The sequence below is a fragment of the Physella acuta genome, unplaced genomic scaffold, assembly GCF_028476545.2.
Source record: "Physella acuta isolate Inbredline_101_S28 unplaced genomic scaffold, ASM2847654v3 ptg001005l, whole genome shotgun sequence".
Taxonomy (NCBI): Eukaryota; Metazoa; Mollusca; class Gastropoda; family Physidae; genus Physella; species Physella acuta.
This window is the reverse complement of record NW_026732522.1, coordinates 70,529-93,885: the sequence shown is the minus strand read 5'-3', so window position 1 is coordinate 93,885 and position 23,357 is coordinate 70,529. Positions and strand designations below refer to the sequence as shown.

Below are 23,357 nucleotides of genomic sequence, written 5' to 3'. Positions count from 1 at the left end.
CTGTTAAAAGTATATATTTTCTATATAAAATATATAAATTTCATTTCGTTCGGGGGGGCGGTAAAAAATTTTCGGGGGGGCTTCGCCCCCCCGAAGAGATGCCTGGAAGAAACTCTGCAAGTTATTCATGAAGTCGGACGAGTGACTTTATTATCTTTACAAAAATTAGGCCCATGTTAAAAAACGTGTTTATATTGTTCATATTACATGTATTAATGTTTAATAACATAGGTATTAGTTTAAACAAAAAGCTATTTCTTTATCTTTAGGGCCTACTTGGATTTTTTTTTTAGTTTGATATTCATTGATAATGGGCAGTGATTACAGTGCTGTACCGTTATACGCACATTTATAAGAGACGACCTTAGGAAAAACTATAAATAGCAACGTTCCGATTGGACGTCGCTTCCACTAATAATAGATTCTTAATAACTGCATTCTCATTGGTCGATGGTTTGGCCAGGCGTGTTCTATTTTAAGTTTATCTGTTAAAACTATATAATGGACGCGGTTTCCAGTTTAACCAACACTCGGTGGGAAAAAATATTAATGTAACGATAGAAAATAATTAGTTACTATTTCATTTAGAAGAGCGCAAGCAAAATCCAGAGGTAAGGAGAGTTTATTATTTTTGTGTTTATATTACGAGAGAATTTTACTGTCTTTATCGGTTTCATTGTTGGCTATAAACTGGTCTATTGTTTGTAAAATTAAATTATAACAGGCTTTTTATAATTTCAATAATTATTCACTGCTTATGATCTATATTTTTTAAAAATTCCATCTTCACACATCGTCACAAAAACTCACCCCCCCCCCTCCCTTCACACACATACACACATACTGTGCTGTCAAGAGGATATCACACATTTCTTTCCTTTCCATAAAATTGAAAAATGAATTGTTTTAAGGGGAAATGACTCAGCTATGTTTATTATTTCGATATTATTAATTGAGTTTTTTCCCATTAGAAAAAAATATGACAGCAAGTTTTTGCTGTTTTACCAGCTTATTAGTTTAGCCAAAAACTTTGATAATCCCTAGTTAAATGTAAAATATTTACAAAAGAAATCGTTGAACAAAAAAACACTTTTACCAATATAAAAACTGTGACGTCATGTTTCTTAACATCAGTGTTTCTTACAGACTTTTTTTCAGATGGGGGGGGGGGGGGCTAAATTTTCCATTTTGGGGAGGTGACATTGGTAAAAGTACTTTTTTTATTATTGGTGGGGGGAGATTGGGGTAGAAGTGCACTGCCCCCCCCCCCCCCCCCACCGAAGAGATGATTGAAAGAGACTGCTTAACACCCCTCACTCACCTTACATTGTTATCCGTCACTAAAAATCTGACGTACCCTCTCAAGTCTTCTCTTCCCACACACCCCACCTCCACCACCACTACTACCACCACCTCTCCACTGCCTCCAGCTAACTAAGCGAGCAGCTTTACATTTTTGGTTGTTTTTTTTTTTTTTTGTTTTTTTTTGTTTTTTTTTGTTTTTTTTAGTTCGTAAAAATAGCCAGACTACATAATGCAGAGCGTCAAACTTGTCGTGGTCGGAGACGGTGGTGTTGGCAAAAGCTGCTTGCTAATCGCGTACACGACCAACAGTTTTCCAGGCGAATATGTCCCAACAGTTTTCGACAACTACAGCGCCAACGTTATGTTCTCTGGCAAGGCTGTAAACTTGGGATTATGGGACACGGCAGGACAAGTAAGTTTGGTACTTTAGCCTACGCCTGTACCTTTTCACTAGACTCACATAGATGTCTAAATATACTATAAATATAGGACCTAGATTCTAGATCTAGTTATACCAGAAGCGTATCCAGGTTTTCGTTGTAGGGGGAGCGAAAAGGGCAAAAAAAAAAGGCGCCGAATTTTATAACACGTTCTATATACGTTTTTTATACGTGATATATATATATATATATATATATATATATATATATATATATATATATATATATATATATATATATATATATATATAATTAACTACTGCTTCTTTGTGTTCTTTAAAGATCATTTTTAACATAGTGATAGGTATGGGTTAGATCACTGTATTGATCACACACCTTTTTACTGGTAATTGCAAAAATAATATTCACAGAGTTTTGCGTTTAAAAAGCTAATTTTCTGGCGGCATGGTATTTTGGTACATCTTTACGCGTTTTTCTACATGTACTTAACAGATGAGTTCGGGGTGGGTTGGGGGGGGGGGGGGTAGGTTCAACTTCATTCACCACTGTCCGTTCACTTTAGGTCAATTATCCAACTCAGTGTATACCTAGGTGTGACATTAATGTCGCTCTACACAATTGTGGTGGTGAGGTGTGTGTGTGTGTGGGGGGGGGGGGGGAGATAACCAACTCAGAGTGAACAAAGCGTCGGTTTTTAGATAACTGTTCTAAACACACACATATATATATATATATATATATATATATATATATATATATATATATATATATATATATATATATATATATATATATATATATTACACAAATATATATTACACTAATATATATTACAAAAATAAATTTAAATAAGTAGCAGTGGTATTATGACAATATTTTTTTTTTACAGAGGGGTCCATGAAGGAGAGGGTTGTAACTGTTTCATATAATTTGTAATCGTAATCACTATCGCCAAAACTGTAAGAATACTACTACTTCATCGTGATGACTTTGTTGACCTTGTCAAATTTTCCCCACCACTACGCAGTTTGCTCATCAGTAAATTTAAATAGAGGTGCCACATAAGTTGTATTTGTTTCTGCATTGTAATTTTTTTTAAAATTAATCACATGATTCAAACTGTATATATAAAGTAATTATGTGTGAAGTTTTTTAAAAATCATTTTCTAATTCAATTATTCGTAAGCAAATACATTATACAGTTGCCTTAAACTTAACACCGCTCTTGCCAAGTGGTACTACCCGTAGGGTTTTTTAAACATTGCAATGCATCGTAATGGTTATTTTTAGAATGGCAAACTGATGAAGCTATTAATACGTGTTGTAAACGTAGACACTACTAGACTAGTACAATAATGCTTAATTGCTGCATGAAAAGAAATCTTGTGATTTACATAGATGTGCCGACCAAAAATATTTTTTTAACAATTATCATTGTTTAAAACTTTGAGTTAAAAAAGTTTTCAAAAAGGCGCCACTTTGCTGAAAATGGCCAGAGGGGGAGCGGCCGCTCCCCCTGCTCCCACCCCCCTCCCCATGCGAACGCTACTGAGTTATACATATAGAATCTAGGAGAAATGTAACTATTTAATTGCTGTGTATTGAGTATCTAAATAGTGCAATGAGGTCTTGTTCAGATAAGCCCCGCCACTAATGCAAAAAGTGCACGGGCGAAAAGTTAACCCCCGCCACTCCCCGCCACTTTTATTTTGGCCTATTTTGATGTGTTTTTTTTTTTTTATATTTAAAAAAAAAAACTTTCCGCTTTTAATGTTATAGTTATAGGTAAATAAAACAACGCAGATCTTTTCTTCAATAAAGTATAAAAATACAAGTTTCATATCCTCATCTGGTCATATTTTTTTTATAATTACTACCAGTAGCGTCACAAAACAGGGGGGGGGGGGGCTCCAGCCTACACAGTGTGACACCGTTTAGGGGATGAAAACAAGTCATAAAAAATGTAGGGGAGAGGGGTGACACCAAACCGAAAATGCATAATTGTTGTAGGGGGGGTGACACCCTCAGCTACCGTATGGGGTGGCACCCTACCTAGTGAAGCCACTGGTAATAACCCTATAGGTCTAATCTAGATCTAGAATCTGCAAGCATTGTTTAGGTAAGGGAAATTTACAAAAGATGCAAGTCGACACCACCTAGGGGAGGTAACAATAATTATTTAAAGGTAGTAGTTGTGTCCCATATAATTGAACAGCTGTGTGTTTTCCTCATTTTCCTGTAGCTTTTTTTTATTTTTTAATGAGTCAACATTTTTTTATGTCTACATTTTACATGATTTGAACTGATCTAGATAGTTATTAGTATTTAAAAGACTTCAATTAAAACAAAACAAAACTATTTGTAGCCTAAGCTATTTTTAAAAATCAGTAATTATAACTATTAGTGTACATTGTCATTAGCAAATACAATTTAAATAACATTTTAGTCATTTTGCAATTAAAAATGAATATTAGGTAATGCATAAATAAAACACTTGCCTTATTTTTACTAATATACTATATTACAGGAGGATTATGACCGGCTTCGCCCCCTCTCATACTATGGCTCAGATATCTTTCTTGTGTGTTACTCTGTGGCAAGCAGGGCCTCATTTTCAAACATATCAGAAAAATGGATCCCCGAAATACGACATTTCTGCCCAAATGTACCAATACTCCTTGTGGCTTGTAAGACAGGTAATTAAAGTATTCCTTACTAAGTAAATTCTAATTTGACCTAAGCCATATTTAATAAATGTTGAAGAACTGTTTTTTACCAAATTATCATCATGGTTGTTTTCAAGAAAATTGTTAAAGGTCAAATGAATATGTTAAAATCAGAGATTTTTAAAATGTTTTAATCGATAAATCTAAACATTATATAATTATATATTAATTTCATTATGTATTAATTTTGTATTACCTGGATGCTGTAAATTAAGTTAATTAACAATTTTAAGTAATTTCCAATTTTATGTGTACAGACTTGCGTCGTGGATCGAGTGATAAGCTAGTGAACCTTGTAACCTATAAAGAAGGGCAGGAACTGTCAAAAACCATCAAAGCTTTGTTTGTTGAGACTAGTGCCCTAACGCAGGATGGGTTGAAAAATTGCTTTCAGAATGCTGTAAGTCATGTATTTAAAATTGCTGATATACTTCTAAAATGTACATTAAATTAAAACCACCTCTAACCCTAGCTCTAGATTTAAACATAACCCTTAAACTTACTGGTTAATGTGACATATAAATTAAAAGAGATTGGATTATCATTATGGTGATCCAAAAAGTGACATTTTCTTTTTTATTTTATTAGGAAATTTAGTTGTTATGACAAATTTAAACATTTGCACTGTATTAAGCATTTCAGTTTTTAGTCCTTGTATTTGATGGAAATTTAATAATCTATTATAATTAATTTTTTTAAATATTTGAATACACAAGTCATTTGAAATCAATTACAATTTTGTTAATTTTTCTTTTCCAGGTTGAGCTTGCTCTCAATCAAAAGGAACACACTAAAAAAACAAAGTCGTTATTTTCACGTAAAAGTAAAGAAGAGCCCATTCTACTGCCACCAGTTATGCCCCCTGCTGGTAAGTATAGCTACAAATAATACATTTTTATTTTAATATAGTGTTTATGTACTTGCTGATGTATATGTGTTTTAGTTAAACCTATATGGGCCAACTTTTTAAATATCAGCTAAGCCAAGTACACTGAGCCATAGTTCATCTCTATAAGTGAGGATTAGGTTTAGTGCAGTGGTTCTTAACTTGGGTTTCATCAAACCCCAGGGGTTTGACGAGCCAGTCTTAGGGTTTGGTGGATTAACAATCGGATTTTGTCAGTGCAGATGATAGGACTATCAAGAAGTGTTCGGTGAGCGTGAATGTGAAACTGGTGGGGTTTGGTTCCTCTAAAAAAGTTTAGAACCACTGGTTTAGTGTATAGGTTTGTACCAGGAATATAAATTAGTAAAATTCAAGAATTTCAAATTTGGATGAATTTTTTTCTTAATCTAACATTTTCACATTTGCAGGCAAAGCTCCTTGGATGGAAATAGAAACATCAGAATTTGCAGGTGACTGGTTAAAAGCATTGCAGGATCCCAAATTTCACGATGTCACATTTCTTGTCGAAGGTGTTAGACGTCTTCATGCTCACAGAATCATTCTGTCTTCAGCCTCCAAGTTTTTTGGTCAAGTTTTGGCCAGTACCATGCCTTGTACGGTATGTGATTAAAGTTGTTACATTACTCAACTTTTAATTGTTTCGTTGTTTGGGAAATTAGCTTTTTAAAAGCTTGTTGTTTTTCTCAGAGTTCACAGTTACAAGAGTTAAATCAGATTGACAGTTTTCAAAGAGAGGATTTGAATGCTGGTAAAGTTGAAGGTATGGATTGATTGTATTTTTTAATTGAAAATATTAACGAAAATAAAGTTTTTTTTTAAAAGTGCTGTATGCATTACAGATATTTGTAAAGCAAAATTGAATTAATATTTGCTTAGTTTTCATTTTTTTTATTTTATGCTAAATATAGGCATATGTTTTAATAATTGAAGGAAAATTAATCTTTTGCCATATGATGATTTTTTTCAACTAGGAATTAGTTCAGTTTATGATACTGGTTCAAATTTTGGTCCCGACACAACTATAGAAATTAGTGCAGACATCAAAGCTAAGACTTTTGTAAGAGTTCTCGAGTTTTTGTATACAGGTAAAAAATTTATTTCTTAATGTACATGTTTAATAATTTTTTTTTATACTTTTCAAAATAGACTTGTGCTGCCATGAAAAAAATTATTTTTTAAAATTTAGGTACTCCAAATTTACCTGAAGATTCTGGTGAAGATGAAATTCAAGAACTGCGGAGGGTATCTTTAATTTTCAAACTCCCTTATTTGACAACAATTTGTGATAATATTGTTAAGGAAGAGGAATTCTTGAATCCTAGCATTGGAACATATCTCAGTGATGAAACTGGTGCAAAAATGAAAGAGCTTTTCTTTAATCAAGAGGCATATGCAGATGTTGTCTTTCGTGTTGAAGGTACACTTTTTATTTGGTTACAATTTATTGCATTAACAAAAAATATTTATGGTATTTCTGAGATATTTATATTTACCATTGTTTCACTTTAGATCTGTGTTGTTAAGTTAAATTTTGTTCAGTAGGTTTTCCTAAAAAAAGTGTTTTAAATGCAATTCTGTATTAACAATACAATGTTTTCAAATAATCGTATTTACTAAATTATTTACTTTAAAAAAAAACACCACGACATCATCAATATCAACCTATAAAACAAAATTTGACCTGATGCCAACAGGTAGAAAAATATTTGCCCACAAAGTTGTGTTGTGTACCAGAAGTCAAGTGATGGCGGCCATGTTTTCTGGAAAGTTTATTGAAGCTCAATCAAACAATGATAGACTTTCACAGGTAAGCTGATTTTTTAAAAACATTTAGGCTTTCACAGGTAAGCTGATTTTTTAAAAACATTTAGGCTTTCACAGGTAAGCTGATTTTTTTTTTTAATTTACTATTAAACTTATAATGTTTTAAGGTAATTAAATTTAAAGGTTTGTAAATATTTTTTTAACAGATCAATATCCCCAACACATCAGCAGAAAATTTCCTGGCATTATTAGAGTACCTCTACACAGACCACGCCCCGCTGGAAGAAAGCGAAGACCTAGTTGGGATTTTAGCACTGGCAGATGAAAACTGCCTGCCCAGACTTGCGAACTTGTGTGAACTTTATTTGAGTAAAGAGGTGGACAAGGCATGTCAGGCCAAAATACAGAGAGCTGAGATTGATGTTATAGGCTTATTAAATACAGCTCATGTAAGAAGGGTTTTTTTTTAATTGCAACAATATTGTTCTATTTTATGTAAATAAGAAACCATTTACAAATAAATTTCCTTCTAAATTTGCAATTAATATCCATTTTGTTCATAAATTAATTAACTAGTTAGTTTCTAAAAAATGTGCCTTCCCATTAGTAGGTAGACTTTTTTCATACTTATAATAACTGCTCATGGTAAAAGAAAATATTCACACTAGTCTATTATTAAATTTAATGACAACAATGCAATAACAATAATAATACTTAATTATTTATAGTTTCTTAATTATGTTTCTAAAAAACTTTCACTTTAAAACCATAACATTTTTTTTGCAGCTGTTCAATGCAAAACAACTTGCCATGTTTTGTCTACATTTCATCTCCACAAATTACGTGGCATTTTCTAACAGAAAGGAATTTTCAAGCCTGTCATCAGATGACCGAGTGTACGTTGATGATCATCGATGGCCACCTTTAGACTACTTGAAAGAGGTGCAGGAATATGAAAACGCCATGAACAAAAAGGGAGAGAAATGTGTCTTAATGTAAAAGAGAGATAACTGATAATTTTGTAACATTGTGCTAAAAACATGACAATTCCTTTTTGTGCAACTGTGACTAACTCTTCAATAACCTTATCAATGCTCAAACAATTCATAGTAATGTATTATTATTGTATTGTTTGAAAACACTAAACCATGCATATTTCCATGGCACTTATTCAAAACCTTTAAAGAAGAAATGGCAAGTTCCAAATGAGTGGACAGAAAGAATGGTCACTAGTAAGAAAGGCACCTCCCTCCTCTTCAGCAACTAACACAGCCCAAGAACGAAGAAAACACACAATCAGAACACGGAACAGAAGCCACCTGTTTAGTGTGCGAAACCAAGTTCAAAAGCAGCCAACTAATCAGACATCATGTAAAAATACAGACGGACATCGCAATCTACGAGTGCGGGTACTGTGAATTTAGCGACCAACTATACAATGATCTGTTTTAACACTCAGAAATACATGAAAAGCTCGCCTGCAGATGGATCTATTTAACTGTGGATTCAGATATTTCTCTAAAAATCAACCATGAAAATAATAACTCTGGTACTTGACAAAGGAATAGGCCAACTACAAAGCATAATGAGAGAAATATAAAACTGCTAAACCCAACTGAAGCAACTGTGTATCCTCTTGTATTTGTATTGTTATTTTGTTTTTAATTACAAACAAGACTCTTTATATAAATATAAAAACATACGTTTATAAAATGAAACAAAATTACATTAACACTTTATTTCTTTGTGCTTTTGAATGCATTGGTACAAAAGTTTTTTTAAAAGATAAAAAGAATTGAGCTCTATATAAAAAAAGAAAGAAAACATTTAGCTTTTTAAAATAAAATGAGCAAATTAATATCAGAAATGAGAAAAGAAAATTTAACAGAGAAAGAAAAAATGCTCATCTTCTTTTGTTACTTGTAAGATGAGATTCATTGCCCTGAAAATTTCAGTAAATTAATGTAGCAATATTTTCTTAACATTATGCACATACATTTTTCATTGCAATTTTTGTTTTGTGAATCAGTAAAAATTGTTTTAATTAAAGTCAACTAGAATATGTTCAAAAAGTATTCTTTGTGTTTTTTAAATAAATAATATAAATAGAATTTATATAGTCCTCTCACTCCCCCCCCCCCTCCCCGAAAATTTGAAGTGCCTATACATAGGTGATGGCGTGGTGACTGGAACTAGCATGGTGAGTGTCCCTTTACTTTCCACCCTCACCCCCCAACCACCCTTCTACATCCTCTGAGAAACCCCCGCATAACCACATGTGAAGATAGCTGGAAAAAACATTAATACCTAATGTTGCATGAACTCAACACATTGATGTGTAAGAATATGAGTGTGTTATCAAACACCTGTTACGCTTTTAATCTTGATCTGATTGTGACATAAACGCCGATGGTTGTCATTAAAAAAAAAACTGTATAGTATAGAAAGCATTCATCTTAATTAAACTATTTAGTCAAAGCCAGCCAAAACCCCACCATAATTATTTGTTTTATTTCGTGTGTGAGGGTTGCTTAAACTACACACATCTGTAAGAATATATAAGGGCTTATTTTATGCCTGTTTAAAAACGGGAAAGTGAGCCTGGTTGAAGTAAATATTTCATATATAATTCTATTTCATTCGTTGGCGGTCTCATATACTATATAGGCTGTTAAATCTTCTTCTTCGTTTTAAGTCTTAGTGTTGGAAGGGATCCCCTCCAATATAATTAAGTAAACGTGTTACTTGGTTAAGCGCCATTGAGGCCATTGACTCCGATTTCAGCCTGCTTTTCTTTTTGGATTCAGCTTCTATAGCCTTTGTCCAACCAAAAAAAAAAAAAACTGTAAGGCAGCAGTTAGATTTTGGAATTGTCTCTCCTAGAAGAGTTGCTGTCCCCAGCTAACGAGCCTCATCTACCCCTAGCTGTTAAATGATTGGTAGATCTAGTAGTCAGAGGAAATAACCTACTAGATCTAGATCTAGGTTATATTATAACATCGGATACATCGGATGTAAAAAAAAATTTATATGGAGGCCGATACGATATAGAATCTATACATCTAGTCATCTACATCTAGTCATGTATGTGAAACAACAGCTGCTTTCATCCGACAGGTGTTTCTATTGAGCTGCGCGGTGTTGCTGACCCGGATGTCGGGCAAACCAGATATTTTTTTTGTGTCACATTATCCCTGTCTGAAGCCTGTCTACACAATCGCGGATTAAGACAGTTGATTTGTAAAAGGAGAATAAGGGACAAAATATGACACACTCTTCTTGCACTGTGTAATTGTTACATGCAGGAAAGTCGAAAAATGAAAAGCAGAAAATATGGCCCAAGATCAATCTGATGGTGACTAAAAAGGCATCACAAAAATAGCTTAGGCTGAAACATGAAATCATTTGGAAAGAATAGCTTAATATAAATGTTCTTGTAATGTCTGGTAGGAATAGAGGGGGGGGGGATGTTGCGGAATGCCCTGGTTTAAATCATTGTAATCAGGTTATGCGTGGGGAGGAAAGAGGAAGTTCATTAAAGTGTCCTAACTTTCAGAAAAGCACATGTAACCTGAAGAAAAATGCTCCCGTTACAATGGTTTTAGCCCCTTCTCCATTCCCTATATAAAATGACTTAGCCAACAGCAGATAACATCTTGGATTACATCTATTTATATAGCAGAGGAATAGAGGTTGTCTACAGGATCTAAATTATCACTAATCAGAAATCATCATTCATTGACGGGCATGCTAATCTAAAATAACGATTATTTTGTGCCATTTTAAATTCATCACCTCTGTTATAACATTATACAATGATATACAATTTAAAGGGGGTTTTATATAATTATTATAGATGTTTATTTTGAACTTAAGTTGTTATGATTTGAAGTGCTTAAATATTTTTTAAAACAAATTTTATTTTTCCCGTTTGATCCGTTTACACTTGCTATTTTGTGATTGGTTGCATAAATGTGCGTGGCGTTTTAGCGGAAGCATATTTATCAAAATGGCGGACGCCGACTTGGTAGTCCGAAACGACATTCGGTCAGCAATGTGGAATCCAGGAGGATGGAAAAGCTTGTTGACATTTTTCATTTTAGCTCTAGCATGGCTTGCAGGCTTCAGTGCTCGCTTGTTTGCTGTCATTCGATTCGAGAGCATTATTCACGAATTCGATCCATGGTAAGCGAACTCGGCAACAAACAAATCAACTGCTAGACTAGTTCAGTAGATCTAGAAATGTCGTTTCTGGCAGATCAGCCTTATGATTTATCCTGCCTATGGGCTATGAGTAGATCTAGTCTCTATCCTCCAGAATTTAGAGACTTGTTCAAGGTTTCAAAATCATACTCACTACAATCAGTATAGTTGTTACCTGCATTTACAAACTTTCTAACTGTAAATTACTGATAGTAAACACAAGCTATTATTTGAATTATTTGGGGTCATCCATAAACCTCCTGGGGAGGGGGGGGGAGGTTTGAAGGCGGCCTCGGACTTGTGTGGCAATGGGGAAGGAGGTTCAGAAAACTTGATGGCATTCTATGCATTCGTCCCTTTATATGGGAAGAAATTTCAATTCTATGGCTGCCTAACTTAATCCTTGGTGGCACGTGGAGAGCAAAGGGCTGCAAACACCACACTGTTTTGGGCAGCTCTCCTTATCTGGGCCGGCCCACTTTCTTTTTTCCATTAGCTTCCCTTCCCTGGGTATGTCCAGTACATAATAGTACATATACATGAAGAGCCTTCTACTTAGACTTAATAGCAGGGTTTTTGGTTGCTAGTATTGAACAGTACTCATAACTAATCCTATAGTAGGTTTTTCGATTCGGGAAGTCTCGTTCTCGCGGTTTTGAAGCACCCGTGTTTTGGGCGGACATATAAAATATCGAATCTTTTCTTTCTCATGAAGTACATAATAGTTAAAAATAAGGATTGTATCGTAATCGGAAAGATTTGTACTCGAAACTTCCCATGTATTTACAGGGCGAATAATTAACATTTTAATAATGGCAGCTTGACCTAATTTCTTCCTTTGTCTTTCACGAGGCCGTCGAGAGAAAGTCACGCTTATTTAGCTTGTGTTTCAAGTCGAATTATTTAAAGCAGGTGCGTTACCCAATAACTTTTTTATTAGACCCAATTTTTATAACATCTTTACTATCAAATAAAACTAGATTTGTTTAATGAAATTAGGCTGAAAACAATACATTTGCTTCTGTAAGTGGCCAACCCTCTTTTTTTTTTAAGACGCCATTTTATAATAATCTAATTGCCGATTCCGGAAGAGGTGAAGGGGTGGGGTTGGCATTGACGGACTGTTAGAGTGAAAAACACTTAACTTGAATGAAAAAAACTTTATTCGCGCTTACAATTTGAAATAAAGTTTTGACAACTTAGCCATTAAGAGACAGATATGTTTTATTTACTTATTTTAAAACTGGATTGTTAATATATCGACAGTTTTTTTTTTGTTTATGGTGTGTGACTGAGTGTGTCCTTGACCTTTAAGTGCTGTTCTAGTTAGGAATGCAGGGCAGATGCCTTAGTTAGATGCCAAGAACTCATAATAGTCATCATAATTCTTAGTTAGTTTATTAAATACCACTTCAAACAGTTCTTATATTATTATTACTTGAGTAATTCATACCTTTATTAATAATTTGCTAATTGTTTCTGACAAAATATGATCATGGCACGGGCCGTCTTCAGGAAGGGGGTGGGGCGGGTGGGGGCTTAAAAAATGTCACATAGTACGTTATTTTGTCATTCTTTTGGGAAATTGTGTTTTTTGTCGTGGGGTGGGACTTTGTGAGATTTTTGGTGGTGGTTTTGAGACATTAGTGGTTGGTGAGTGTAATTATGATGTCTTTTATAGATAACGAGCCGTCCCGCTGCGTATCATACGCAGCTATTTAGTTGTTTTTTTTTTCTACTTTTCAGTAATTCATAATTTGTGAATTCGACAGTACCAATGCTGCCATTGAAAATATTTGCTTTAAAACACTAACACCCCTCCCTTTCCCCCTACCCTACACCCCCCCCCCCCCCCCCCCCGTGAAAGCAGCCTCCTCTTAGTAACCTCCTGTAAGTTTAAAATCATTTCAAACTAAATTATTTGCCCCTGATAGCCGTCACTAAACCCGTCTACGATTTGTAAACATTAACGTGACTACAGCTCACCAGATCATGTGGGGTTGGGGTGGGGGTGGTAGTGATAGCGACAGAGAGGAAGAGAGGGGATTGTAAGGCGCGTTTGCAGCTTGTTTTCTAACGGCTCGAAGAAGAGAATTATATATATAGATATTCAGTATTATTAAATTTTGTCAATCTTTTTTTTCTCACAAAATGTTAATTATGTCCTATTCTATATTACATTGATTCTGAACATCAGAGTCAGTTTTGCCATTCAATATAATATACACCACAGACATATTTACATTGTCAGATGGCTGAAGTTTACAATTGGAAAATGTTAATTATGTCCTATTCTATATTACATTGATTCTGAACATCATAGTCAGCATTTGTCAATACACCACAGACATGTTACATTGTCAGAAGTAATTTGTCTGGCTAAAACCATCAGGAGTTTAAACAATATGAATTGAGATGTATGTTTGGTATTGCAATACAAAAAAAAATCAATACATCGCACTGATTCTGAACACTAAGTCAATCTAAAGTCAATATTTGTACACTGTTAAAAAAACACAAAACTGGTGGGTCATGTATATTTTTTTATTTTCAATTTTTCAACTTCAATGACAGGTACATTATTTACAATTTTATTGTCTTGCATGTGTAAATGTGTACATATAACATTTGATTTTTAAAGAATTTACTTGTTACTTGTCGTCTGTGTTGTATATATCTTTTTCAAACTTATTGACAAGTACATTAATTACAATTTATTGTCTTGTTTGTGTACATATGTACATACATATTACATAGGCTTATTTGATGATTGTAAAACTAGTTTGTTATTATGCCTGTATGTATTGTGTTGTGTAACTCCGACATAACCTGGTCCCAAATCAAGGATGAAAAAGAGAGAAGGGGACAGTCACAATTGCTTAAATCTAATCTGATATAGTATGTCTTATCTTTAGGCAGACTGTTCTGTGCCTAAAGAAAATATGTAGTCAATTTAGTGTGCTTTAGAACATAGCTTCATTTAAGATTTTTAGTTTCTATAGAAAGGAAACGCCCATTAAATGTCACACATAATTTCATAAAATAGATCCTACTTTAGATCTTCAAATACTGACTCCCATTGTAAACTGCCTAAATAATAAGTGTGCACAGTCTAAGTAATTAAAATAATAAATATGGATGATTTTAAAATTAGAACTATAAGGCTAATTTTTTGTGTTACCAATATCTGCCAACCTTATTCATTAATATTTTTTTTTAAGTTATTAATCAATCTTGGTTACTTTTAGCTATCTACAATCATTTCTAAGCTATTTTAATATGCTTCTGTTAAGTTTCATTGAAAAATGTTAAAAATTAATCCAGATATCCACTCATGAAATCAGGTCACAGGTCTAGGAGTTTTTTCTTCATTAGCTATGCCACACGGACCCATGACTTTGGAATTTTTTTTCAGTCATAATGACTTTGCACAGAAAGTTTATATATGCTAAATTGACTTAGTTTACCATTGTCCTAGCTATTACTGATACTTTTTAAAAAAAAAAATTTCTTTTTAATTTTTCATCAAACTGCCTATCCTATAGTCAGTTGCTGATGTTTATGGTAAATTCATATGATATGAAATGCAAAGTAATAAAAGGGAAAAACATTCAGCTGCAAAACTGCTGGTATATTTACCAGGCATTTTGTTAGCTTATTTTGCTTGTATTCATTTCTTAGATACCAAATCAGGCTTATTGTAAAATAATTGCCCACAAGTGTCTTGTGTGTCTGAACCAATTATTTATTTTGTTAAAATAATTAAAAATAATTAAAGCAACCACACAGCCACTGAAATGCACCTTGTGATACCACCTTTTCAGTCACACACATTCATTCTTATTAAAACACAATAGAGTCCTTTCATATGACGTCACGTCCGTTCGTGATACCTACGTCCGCCGCCACGGTGGTGTACACCAGACGTAAACACAATCAGCTGTTCACCAGCGCTGGACGCGTTCACTGTATGTAAAGAACCGCACCCGCGGAAAAGGAAAAATATGTTAAAAAACTTGAACTCTTAGGAATTGAAGATCCTTATACTGTTATTGACAGTGTTCACGGGTGCGGTTCTTTACATACAGTGAACACGTCCAGCGCTGGTGAACAGCTGATTGTGTTTACGTCTGGTGTACACCACCGTGGCGGCGGACGTAGGTATCACGTGATTTAGGTCACGTGTTTGCAAGGACTCTATAGGATTATTCAGTACTGTTTTGTGTGCCATTATCTTTGTTCTAGTGGTCGGATAGTAGAGCTAACCTCTGGATTCTATGCTCTGGTTGGTATATCCAGGATCTTTTCAGCTGACAAAATAAATATAAATATCCTGAACTCATGGCCTTTGACTACTTTTGCTATTGAAATAACTTTCTCAAATTCAGGTTCAATTACAGAGCCACACATTATATGGTTGAAAATGGATTCTATAATTTTTTGAACTGGTTTGATGACAGAGCCTGGTATCCTTTGGGCAGAATTGTTGGAGGCACAGTAAGTTCAATCTTTTTTTACCGATTTATACTTTGCATACCTATTCAATGGAAGGTTAAGGTTGAGGTCCTATGCTACACTAGGGGTAAAGAGGGTTAAGACATGTAAGTCATACCTATTAAACCATTAGTGGGACGGAGTGGTCTAGCGGTAGTGAGCTGGACTGCTAACCCCGTAAGTCTCGAGTTCGAATCCAGGTTCAAGTCAGTAGACCGTCCCTGAGTCCACCCAACTCTGATGGGTACCTAACTCATGTTAGAGAAAGTAAAGGCGGCTGGGCATAGGTCACAGAAACAAGTGAACTCTACTTCACTTGCCCCATAGACCGTCAGGTTTGAAAGGGAAACTTTTTTTTTTTATTTAACTATTAGATAATCACACACATTGATTTTATTTTTTCTTAAATACACAAACAATAAAGAATGAGTTCTTCAAAGGCAATGCATATATATTCCGTCAATTCAAAATATACATTCTTGTTGATACATAATGAAATAAATAAAATTTGTTAATAAATTTTTATGTTTTTTGTAAATATAGGTATATCCTGGATTGATGGTGACATCTGGCTCTATTCATTGGATACTAAACCATTTGAATATTCCAATACACATTAGAGATATTTGTGTATTCCTTGCTCCGATATTCAGGTGAATTACTAGGTTTATTTGTTTAAAAAAAATTTATCGGATAACTGATGTTAGCATAAGTTTTAACAGTAATTCCTTGTGTTTATTGTGCATACATATATTCTTGTGTGAAACTGTTTTCTATCAGCACCTAAAAATAATTTTTTTTAATTATTAAAATGATTTTCTGCATCTAGTGGTATGACCTCCATGTCAGTGTATCTTTTCACTAAAGAAATTTGGAATCCTGGTGCAGGTTTATTTGCAGCTTGTTTTATTGCTATTGGTGAGTAATTGGTCGTATTTAAAATTTAATTTATTTCATGGATTGCCAGCTGATTAAGTTTTAGTGGTCTAATTAAAACAAGTTTAAAATAAAATAGAATGAAGTAATATGTATGGTTATACATTTTCTTTTCAGTCCCTGGCTACATTAGCAGATCTGTTGCTGGAAGCTATGACAATGAGGGCATTGCCATTTTTGCTCTTATGTTCACCTATTATCTTTGGGTTTGTATTGTTTGATAGCTTTCTAGTTCTATAAGTTTCAACATGTTAACACTAATTTATTGTATTAAAATTAAATCTTACTTGGGTAAAATTCTGAGGGCATACATGTTACCAATCAAATGAAATAGGGATTTTGAAATACCATCGTGTATGTAACTGGTTTGGTGCATGGTTAATTCCCCCCCCCCCCCCCCCCCCGTTTCAAGTATGCAAGACTTAAATGTTTGTCTAAGTATTTTATGTGGTTGTTGTGTGTTCAGGTCATACACTAAGCAAGAAAACATTACATTAGCATTATAGAGATCTTTTACAGCACAGCTTTATAATACTTAAGCTATCTGTTAACTTTAAAAAATATTTGTTTCTTTTTTTTTTTGCTTCCAGATAAAAGCTGTGAAAACTGGTCAAGTTTTCTGGTCCATTTGTTCTGCACTATCATATTTTTACATGGTAAATGTTTACTTCATACCTGACCATTTATTTTTAAAAGATTAATTTAATATGTAGCTTTTAATGTTTTTTCTTTGTAGGTTATGTGCCTAGTCTAGTGTTCACTATGTATCACTTTTTCAGGTCTCTGCATGGGGAGGATATGTATTTATCATCAACCTTGTTCCTTTGCATGTTTTTGTTTTACTTCTCATGGGGAGATATTCACAGCGTATATATACTGGCAAGTTTTTTGTTTCCAAATCTTTTTAAAAATAATTTTTAACATCATAAACTTGCCAAAATATTTTATTTAAAACAAGAGAAATAAATTTAGTTTTAAAATGTTTTTTTTTCAGCCTATACATGCTTTTATATTGTTGGACTTATTTTGTCCATGCAAATTCCATTTGTTGGTTTCCAACCAATCCGCACAAGTGAACACATGGCTGCTGCAGGTAAGATATTGGTTAACCCCTGTATTGTATATACTTTTTGTATGAATTAATGTAGATCCAAATTTTTAAAATAATTCATTATAAAAAAATATATTTTTTGCCCCTCTGCAGGTGTTTTTGCTTTAATAAATGCTTATGCATTTTTGAAGTATATCCAAAATTTCCTGACCAAATCAGAGTTCAGATATTTCTTCTTTGCTGCTGTAACTATTGCAGCTGCTGTTGTGTTTGTTGCAGTTGTTGGATTAACTTGGGCAGGTAAAACCTTTTATCTAGTTTCAATAAATCAATCAGAATAATTTTGATGTTCTAGCAGAAATTTGTATTTTTTCTTCACTCTATAAACTTTCTGAAAAAAATTTCAGGTTACATTGCACCTTGGAGTGGTCGTTTCTATTCCCTATGGGACACAGGTTATGCTAAAATCCATATACCAATCATTGCTTCTGTGTCTGAGCATCAGCCCACAACCTGGGTGTCATTTTTCTTTGATCTGCATATTTTGGTTTGTGCCTTCCCTGTAGGAGCATGGTATTGCATCAAGAATATCAATGATGAACGTGTATTTGGTATGTTTATTTTTTGATACATCATTTTTTTTTATTCCACTGATCCATCCTGTTTTAAGTCTGAACCAAACTTTGGTGTTTGTTTTGCAGTGGTGCTGTATGCTATATTTGCTAGTTATTTTGCTGGTGTGATGGTTCGTTTGATGCTCACATTAACTCCAGTTGTTTGTGTGCTGGCTGCTATTGCTTTTTCCAAGACATTTGAAGTCTATCTTAAGGATGATTCTCCAAAACAAAATCAGAAGAACTTAGATGAAAATGGGGAAAATAAAAATGACAGGTTGTATGATAAGGTAAGTGAATTTCTTATGACCTGCCCTCAATTATGTTTAGTTTTCCATCTGTGTTCCATGTCTGCTTATGTAATAAAAACTTACAATTCTTAGTATTTTAAGTTCACCACCCAAACAGAATAATAAAAGTATATTCTTTAGGTTGGAAATAAAAAGAAAGTTCGAGATGACAAACCAAAAGATGAAGAAGGCCTTGGAATCAATGTTAAAAGTATTATTGTAGTTGCTCTTCTCATGATGCTAATGCTCTTTGCTGTGCATTGTACTTGGGTTACGAGCAGTGCATACTCCAGTCCAAGCATTGTCTTAGCATCTTATGGACAAGGCGGGTAAGTCATTAGTAGGGCTATTTACTTTTGAATTTTTTAAGCAGTTAGTGGAATTTTGCTTTCATCGCATAACACACTTATTCCACAGAAGTCGAACTATTCTTGATGATTTTCGTGAAGCATATTACTGGTTACGACAAAATACAGATGACAAGGCTCGTGTCATGTCTTGGTGGGATTATGGATATCAGATAGCGGGAATGGGTAATCGGACTACATTGGTAGACAACAATACTTGGAATAACAGTCATATTGCTTTGGTAAAATTATTTTCTTCTGTACCAAAGGTTTGATTTAAGAGCATTTAGCTGTCAATTTTAAATAAACGAACAGATATTTCTAAATATTGTAAATAATTTTTACCTTATTTTTTAGGTTGGGAAAGCAATGTCTTCTAATGAAACTGCAGCCTATGAAATAATGAGGATGTTGGATGTAAATTATGTTCTAGTCATATTTGGAGGTGTGATAGGTTACTCTGGAGATGATATAAACAAGTTCTTATGGATGGTCCGAATAGCAGAAGGGGAGCATCCTAAAGACATTAGGGTAATTACTAAGCAACTAATTCATTTTGATTATCAAAGAGGAAAGTATGAGTGCTGAAGTCTCAAAATTTTAATTATTATTATTACAATAACTTAACACAAAGAAAACTTTTTTTCAATGTAGGAAACAGATTACTTCACACCTCAAGGAGAGTTCAGAGTAGATTCAGCAGGGTCTAAGACATTGTTAAATTGTCTTATGTACAAACTGTCATACTACAGATTTGGTCAGATGCAGGTAAACCACTGTTTTATTAATGTATATTCATACAGTGTTGTTTAATGACCAAGAATTAAGTTTCATATATTATAGTAAACCATTAGTATTACTTGCCAACATTTAAAAACTTTTTTCAGTCCTGTTCAAAATTATATCTTTTTTGTTTAAAGTCCTAAATTGTAGACATTTTTAAAAATTTTATTAAAATTGAGTCTTGGTTTAATGCAGACGTTTATACCATCCTGCCACGATAATTGTTCTGCAAAAGCACGGCATGAAATTAGAACCTCATTCTGCGTGAATTTTGTAGAAATTTTAATACAAAAAATTATAAAACCAGAAGATGTAGGCCATAGAGCTGATAAGCCTTTTTTTTGCCATTTGCAAATGTTTCATTATTTGTTTAGTTAATAGTGGAAACAGTTAGCTAGTTGCAGAGACTGGGGTTTTAAAAAAAGGGTGTAGTTGCATAAACTATTTGTCATTTTTGGCAAGAGGGGAAGTGGAGAGAAATTTTATACATCTTTCTTTAAATCTATAAGTACAATATAAATGTCAAATTTTAATATTCTCTTTGAATGTTTTAAAACTCTCAATTTCTTTACAAATGAAGTCTGTGACGTAACCTATTATATTGATAAATTTGGTGATAATGTGCATTGGTCTTTTAAATCATTTGAATTTTAGAGTGGAATTCTTTTTAAAGCAAGAAAGATGATTATCAACATTAACTCCACTGCATTAAATAGATGTGCTTGTACTGTAATTTAAGAATAGAGTACAGTTTAAAATTGTTTGTTAAATAGTACCTCAAACAGCGATATATCACTATCAAAAGCAGCGTGAACCCTATTCAAATTATCTATTTTTATTTTTTACCATTATAAGAGTAAAAATACCTTTTAAAGATGTTTAATTAATGTTTAAAACATTCTATAGCTGGACTTCCGTAGCCCAGCTGGATTTGACCGCACAAGAGGTGTAGAAATAGGAAACAAAAACTTTGAGTTAACTCATGTGGAAGAAGCTTATACAACAGGTATAAACTGATCTTTTTTTTTTTAAAAACTTTGTCCTAATTTACAAGTTAAATACTTTAACATTTGTATGTATTAAACTTGGCAACAATTAAAACGTGTTCCATTCTGTTAAAATGTGTATTAAATATCTTTCCAGAGCATTGGCTCGTAAGAATTTACAAAGTTAAAGACTTGGAGAATAGGAGTGAACTAAAAACTCCACATAAGCCCATCAAGAAATCAAAGAGGAAACCTAAGAAGGTACAAATTAGTTGTTTAGAATATTTTCTGCTTCAAAAATTTCTTTTTATCGTATGCCAGAATAAATCTATAAACACATTTTTTTCTTAAAAACAGCAATCTACTAAGAAACCAGGTTTGATAAAACACAAGCCTAAAATTGTCAAGGGTAAAAAATCTAAGCCTACCACAACAAAGCCATCTACACCCAAAACCACTGCCAAGACAGGTGCAAAATAAATTAAATTGCTGTGTTTTTGAAAGTAAACAGAGTGCATTTGGCAGTGATAAAGTATTCAATGTTATGGTGTGTGTGTGTGTGTATGAAACCAATTACAACAATCAAGCAAGATGTTCATTCTTAAATTTATTGCAGTGCATGTGAAACTGAACTAGAATGGGGATGATTAAAACATGATGTAATCATTTTAAGTAGTTGTTTTCATTTGAATATGTAATTTACTTGATTTTGGCAGTAGTGAGGTTGAATATTGTTCAGAGCCAATTTTGCCTTACATAAAGGTTTTATTTAACTCTATACAGCATAAATGGATTACTTAAATCTGTTTTTTAAAAGTGCTAATTTTTAACTCAAATTCTATCCATTGAAATATTAGATTGACCGTTATTTGTGGCACAGTAAAATACACGTCCTGACTTTGTTGACTGTGATATAACATTCCCTTTTTGTGGTTCACTGTGCTATGATATAACAGTTGTTACAACCATTGTAAAAAAATATCTTGTAACTGACGTGATTTTAAATTAAAGAATCTTTATATTTAAGTAATAGAGCTATACTAGTTGTACTGAGGTACAGGAAATAGTCGTGTAATCGGTTATCTAAAGGATCAACAAATTATTTTTAGAAAAAGCCCTTCATTTATTGTGTAATGAATGGAACCACTAATCAGACCATTTTATCCTTGTATGGGCACAGAAAAACCCTGAAGACATCAGTGTATTTAGTGTTAACTGTTATAAAAAGCAGTGTTTTGAATCACATTAGTGTCATAGTTGCATTTGTTGTAAAAGTGCATTTGTAATGTTAGCTCTTCACATGATTTTACATTTAGTTTAATATATTTGTGTTGTATTGATTTAAACATTGACGCAAATTAAAACTTAATATTGATGTTTATTTTGTTTCTTACTCAGATTTTTGTTTGACTTGTGATTTTCTGTTGTATTTCAGTCTAAATGCATTTCCATAAATGTACATTTTTGACTTCATTTTGTTGTGCTAAGAATCATAACTGCCACTAATCAAGCTTTTAACTGCTTTTTGTGTTTGATCATTCTAATCCTTATAAACATAAGCCATAAAAGAAAAAATTAGATCTGGACATACTTCAAACTATATTTAAACAAATTTGTCTTTTAAAATTATTTTTCCAAAACTTTAAAATTACATTTCTGAGATGAAATAGTTTTCCTTACACATAATAATAGGCACAACTTATGCAAGCTGCACTTTACAGAAATCTTTTATTGTGATTATATTTAGGGGTGTTGTAAATGCAGGTATTTTAATTTAAAATTGGAGTATGGCAAATTTTATGGTTGCAATGGGTCTTATTTTCAGTTGATCTTTTTTTCCCTCAAATTTCACATTTGTATTTTTTTATGCATGGAAAACCATATTCTTTTTTTTCCCTCTTTATTGTGAATTTTTCTCTTTTCATGACTATTTAAAGCAGCCATGTTATTCGTTGAAGTGTATGAATCCAGAGAATGTGTTAACAATTTGTATATATATCATGTCCCAACATTGTTGTAGGTTAATGTTTTTTTTTAAATTAAAAAGAAAACTGAGTACATTCTAATTAGTATTGTACCCAATTATACCACTCACCTCAGTGTCAAATTAAAAAGTCTGAATTCTATGCACGTCAAAATGAAATTTGAGTTTTTAGTTACATAAAGCTGTTTACTCAGTATTCAACAATTAAAACAAAATCAAAATACCCTATTAAAAGCTTGAGAGACATTCCTCACTTTTGCTTTGTTTCAAATTGTTTGGCATGCTATTTATTTTATAAACATTTTTATAACTAGATGATACCTACAGTATGAACAATACAAGTTTAACAAAATTACAATACAAATTTGCTTTCAACTATTAGATGTGTGCTACAACATTCAAAGCTCACAATTTGAAAACCACATGTTAAAAAATGTAAGACTTACTATATTCTTAGAATTGCATTTGAAGTCTTAAAGTAAAATTTTTTTTGTTATAATTATAAATAGCTGTGCTATGTAGCTTTTTACAAAAATATTTCCTTGTGTGTTGTTAACAAATCAAAA

The 23,357-nt window shown here is 33.1% G+C and overlaps 2 protein-coding genes across 2 annotated transcripts; both read left to right on the top strand.

Annotated features, from left to right (window-relative positions):
• Positions 1 to 534: 534 nt before the first annotated feature.
• LOC131954493 (rho-related protein racA-like) lies at positions 535 to 9,150 on the top strand. Its single transcript, XM_059318221.1, has 12 exons — positions 535 to 611; positions 1,510 to 1,717; positions 4,234 to 4,402; positions 4,690 to 4,832; positions 5,192 to 5,300; positions 5,747 to 5,937; positions 6,027 to 6,099; positions 6,311 to 6,424; positions 6,526 to 6,756; positions 7,034 to 7,146; positions 7,310 to 7,552; positions 7,890 to 9,150. The coding sequence occupies exons 2-12, from the start codon at positions 1,535 to 1,537 to the stop codon at positions 8,100 to 8,102; spliced, it is 1,782 nt and encodes a 593-aa protein (XP_059174204.1). The 5' UTR covers positions 535 to 611; positions 1,510 to 1,534; the 3' UTR covers positions 8,103 to 9,150.
• Positions 9,151 to 11,099: 1,949 nt separating this feature from the next.
• LOC131954491 (dolichyl-diphosphooligosaccharide--protein glycosyltransferase subunit STT3B) lies at positions 11,100 to 23,040 on the top strand. The gene is made up of 18 exons (XM_059318219.1): positions 11,100 to 11,288; positions 15,695 to 15,803; positions 16,344 to 16,453; positions 16,630 to 16,718; positions 16,854 to 16,942; positions 17,327 to 17,392; positions 17,516 to 17,615; positions 17,731 to 17,829; positions 17,941 to 18,087; positions 18,195 to 18,398; positions 18,489 to 18,691; positions 18,833 to 19,020; positions 19,109 to 19,280; positions 19,396 to 19,569; positions 19,693 to 19,806; positions 20,728 to 20,827; positions 20,965 to 21,068; positions 21,165 to 23,040. The coding sequence occupies exons 1-18, from the start codon at positions 11,113 to 11,115 to the stop codon at positions 21,285 to 21,287; spliced, it is 2,367 nt and encodes a 788-aa protein (XP_059174202.1). The 5' UTR covers positions 11,100 to 11,112; the 3' UTR covers positions 21,288 to 23,040.
• The last annotated feature ends 317 nt before the right edge of the window (positions 23,041 to 23,357 follow it).

Bases quoted from the DNA above. Each gene is read 5' to 3' on its own strand.
- LOC131954491 (XM_059318219.1), top strand. From the start codon at position 11,113: ATGGCGGACGCCGACTTGGTAGTCCGAAACGACATTCGGTCAGCAATG. The intron at 16,454-16,629 runs GTGAATTACTAG...TTCTGCATCTAG, and splicing joins TTCCTTGCTCCGATATTCAG to TGGTATGACCTCCATGTCAG. The intron at 16,943-17,326 runs GTTTGTATTGTT...TTTTGCTTCCAG, and splicing joins TGTTCACCTATTATCTTTGG to ATAAAAGCTGTGAAAACTGG.
- LOC131954493 (XM_059318221.1), top strand. From the start codon at position 1,535: ATGCAGAGCGTCAAACTTGTCGTGGTCGGAGACGGTGGTGTTGGCAAA. The intron at 4,833-5,191 runs GTAAGTCATGTA...TTTCTTTTCCAG, and splicing joins AAAATTGCTTTCAGAATGCT to GTTGAGCTTGCTCTCAATCA. The intron at 6,425-6,525 runs GTAAAAAATTTA...TTTAAAATTTAG, and splicing joins TCTCGAGTTTTTGTATACAG to GTACTCCAAATTTACCTGAA.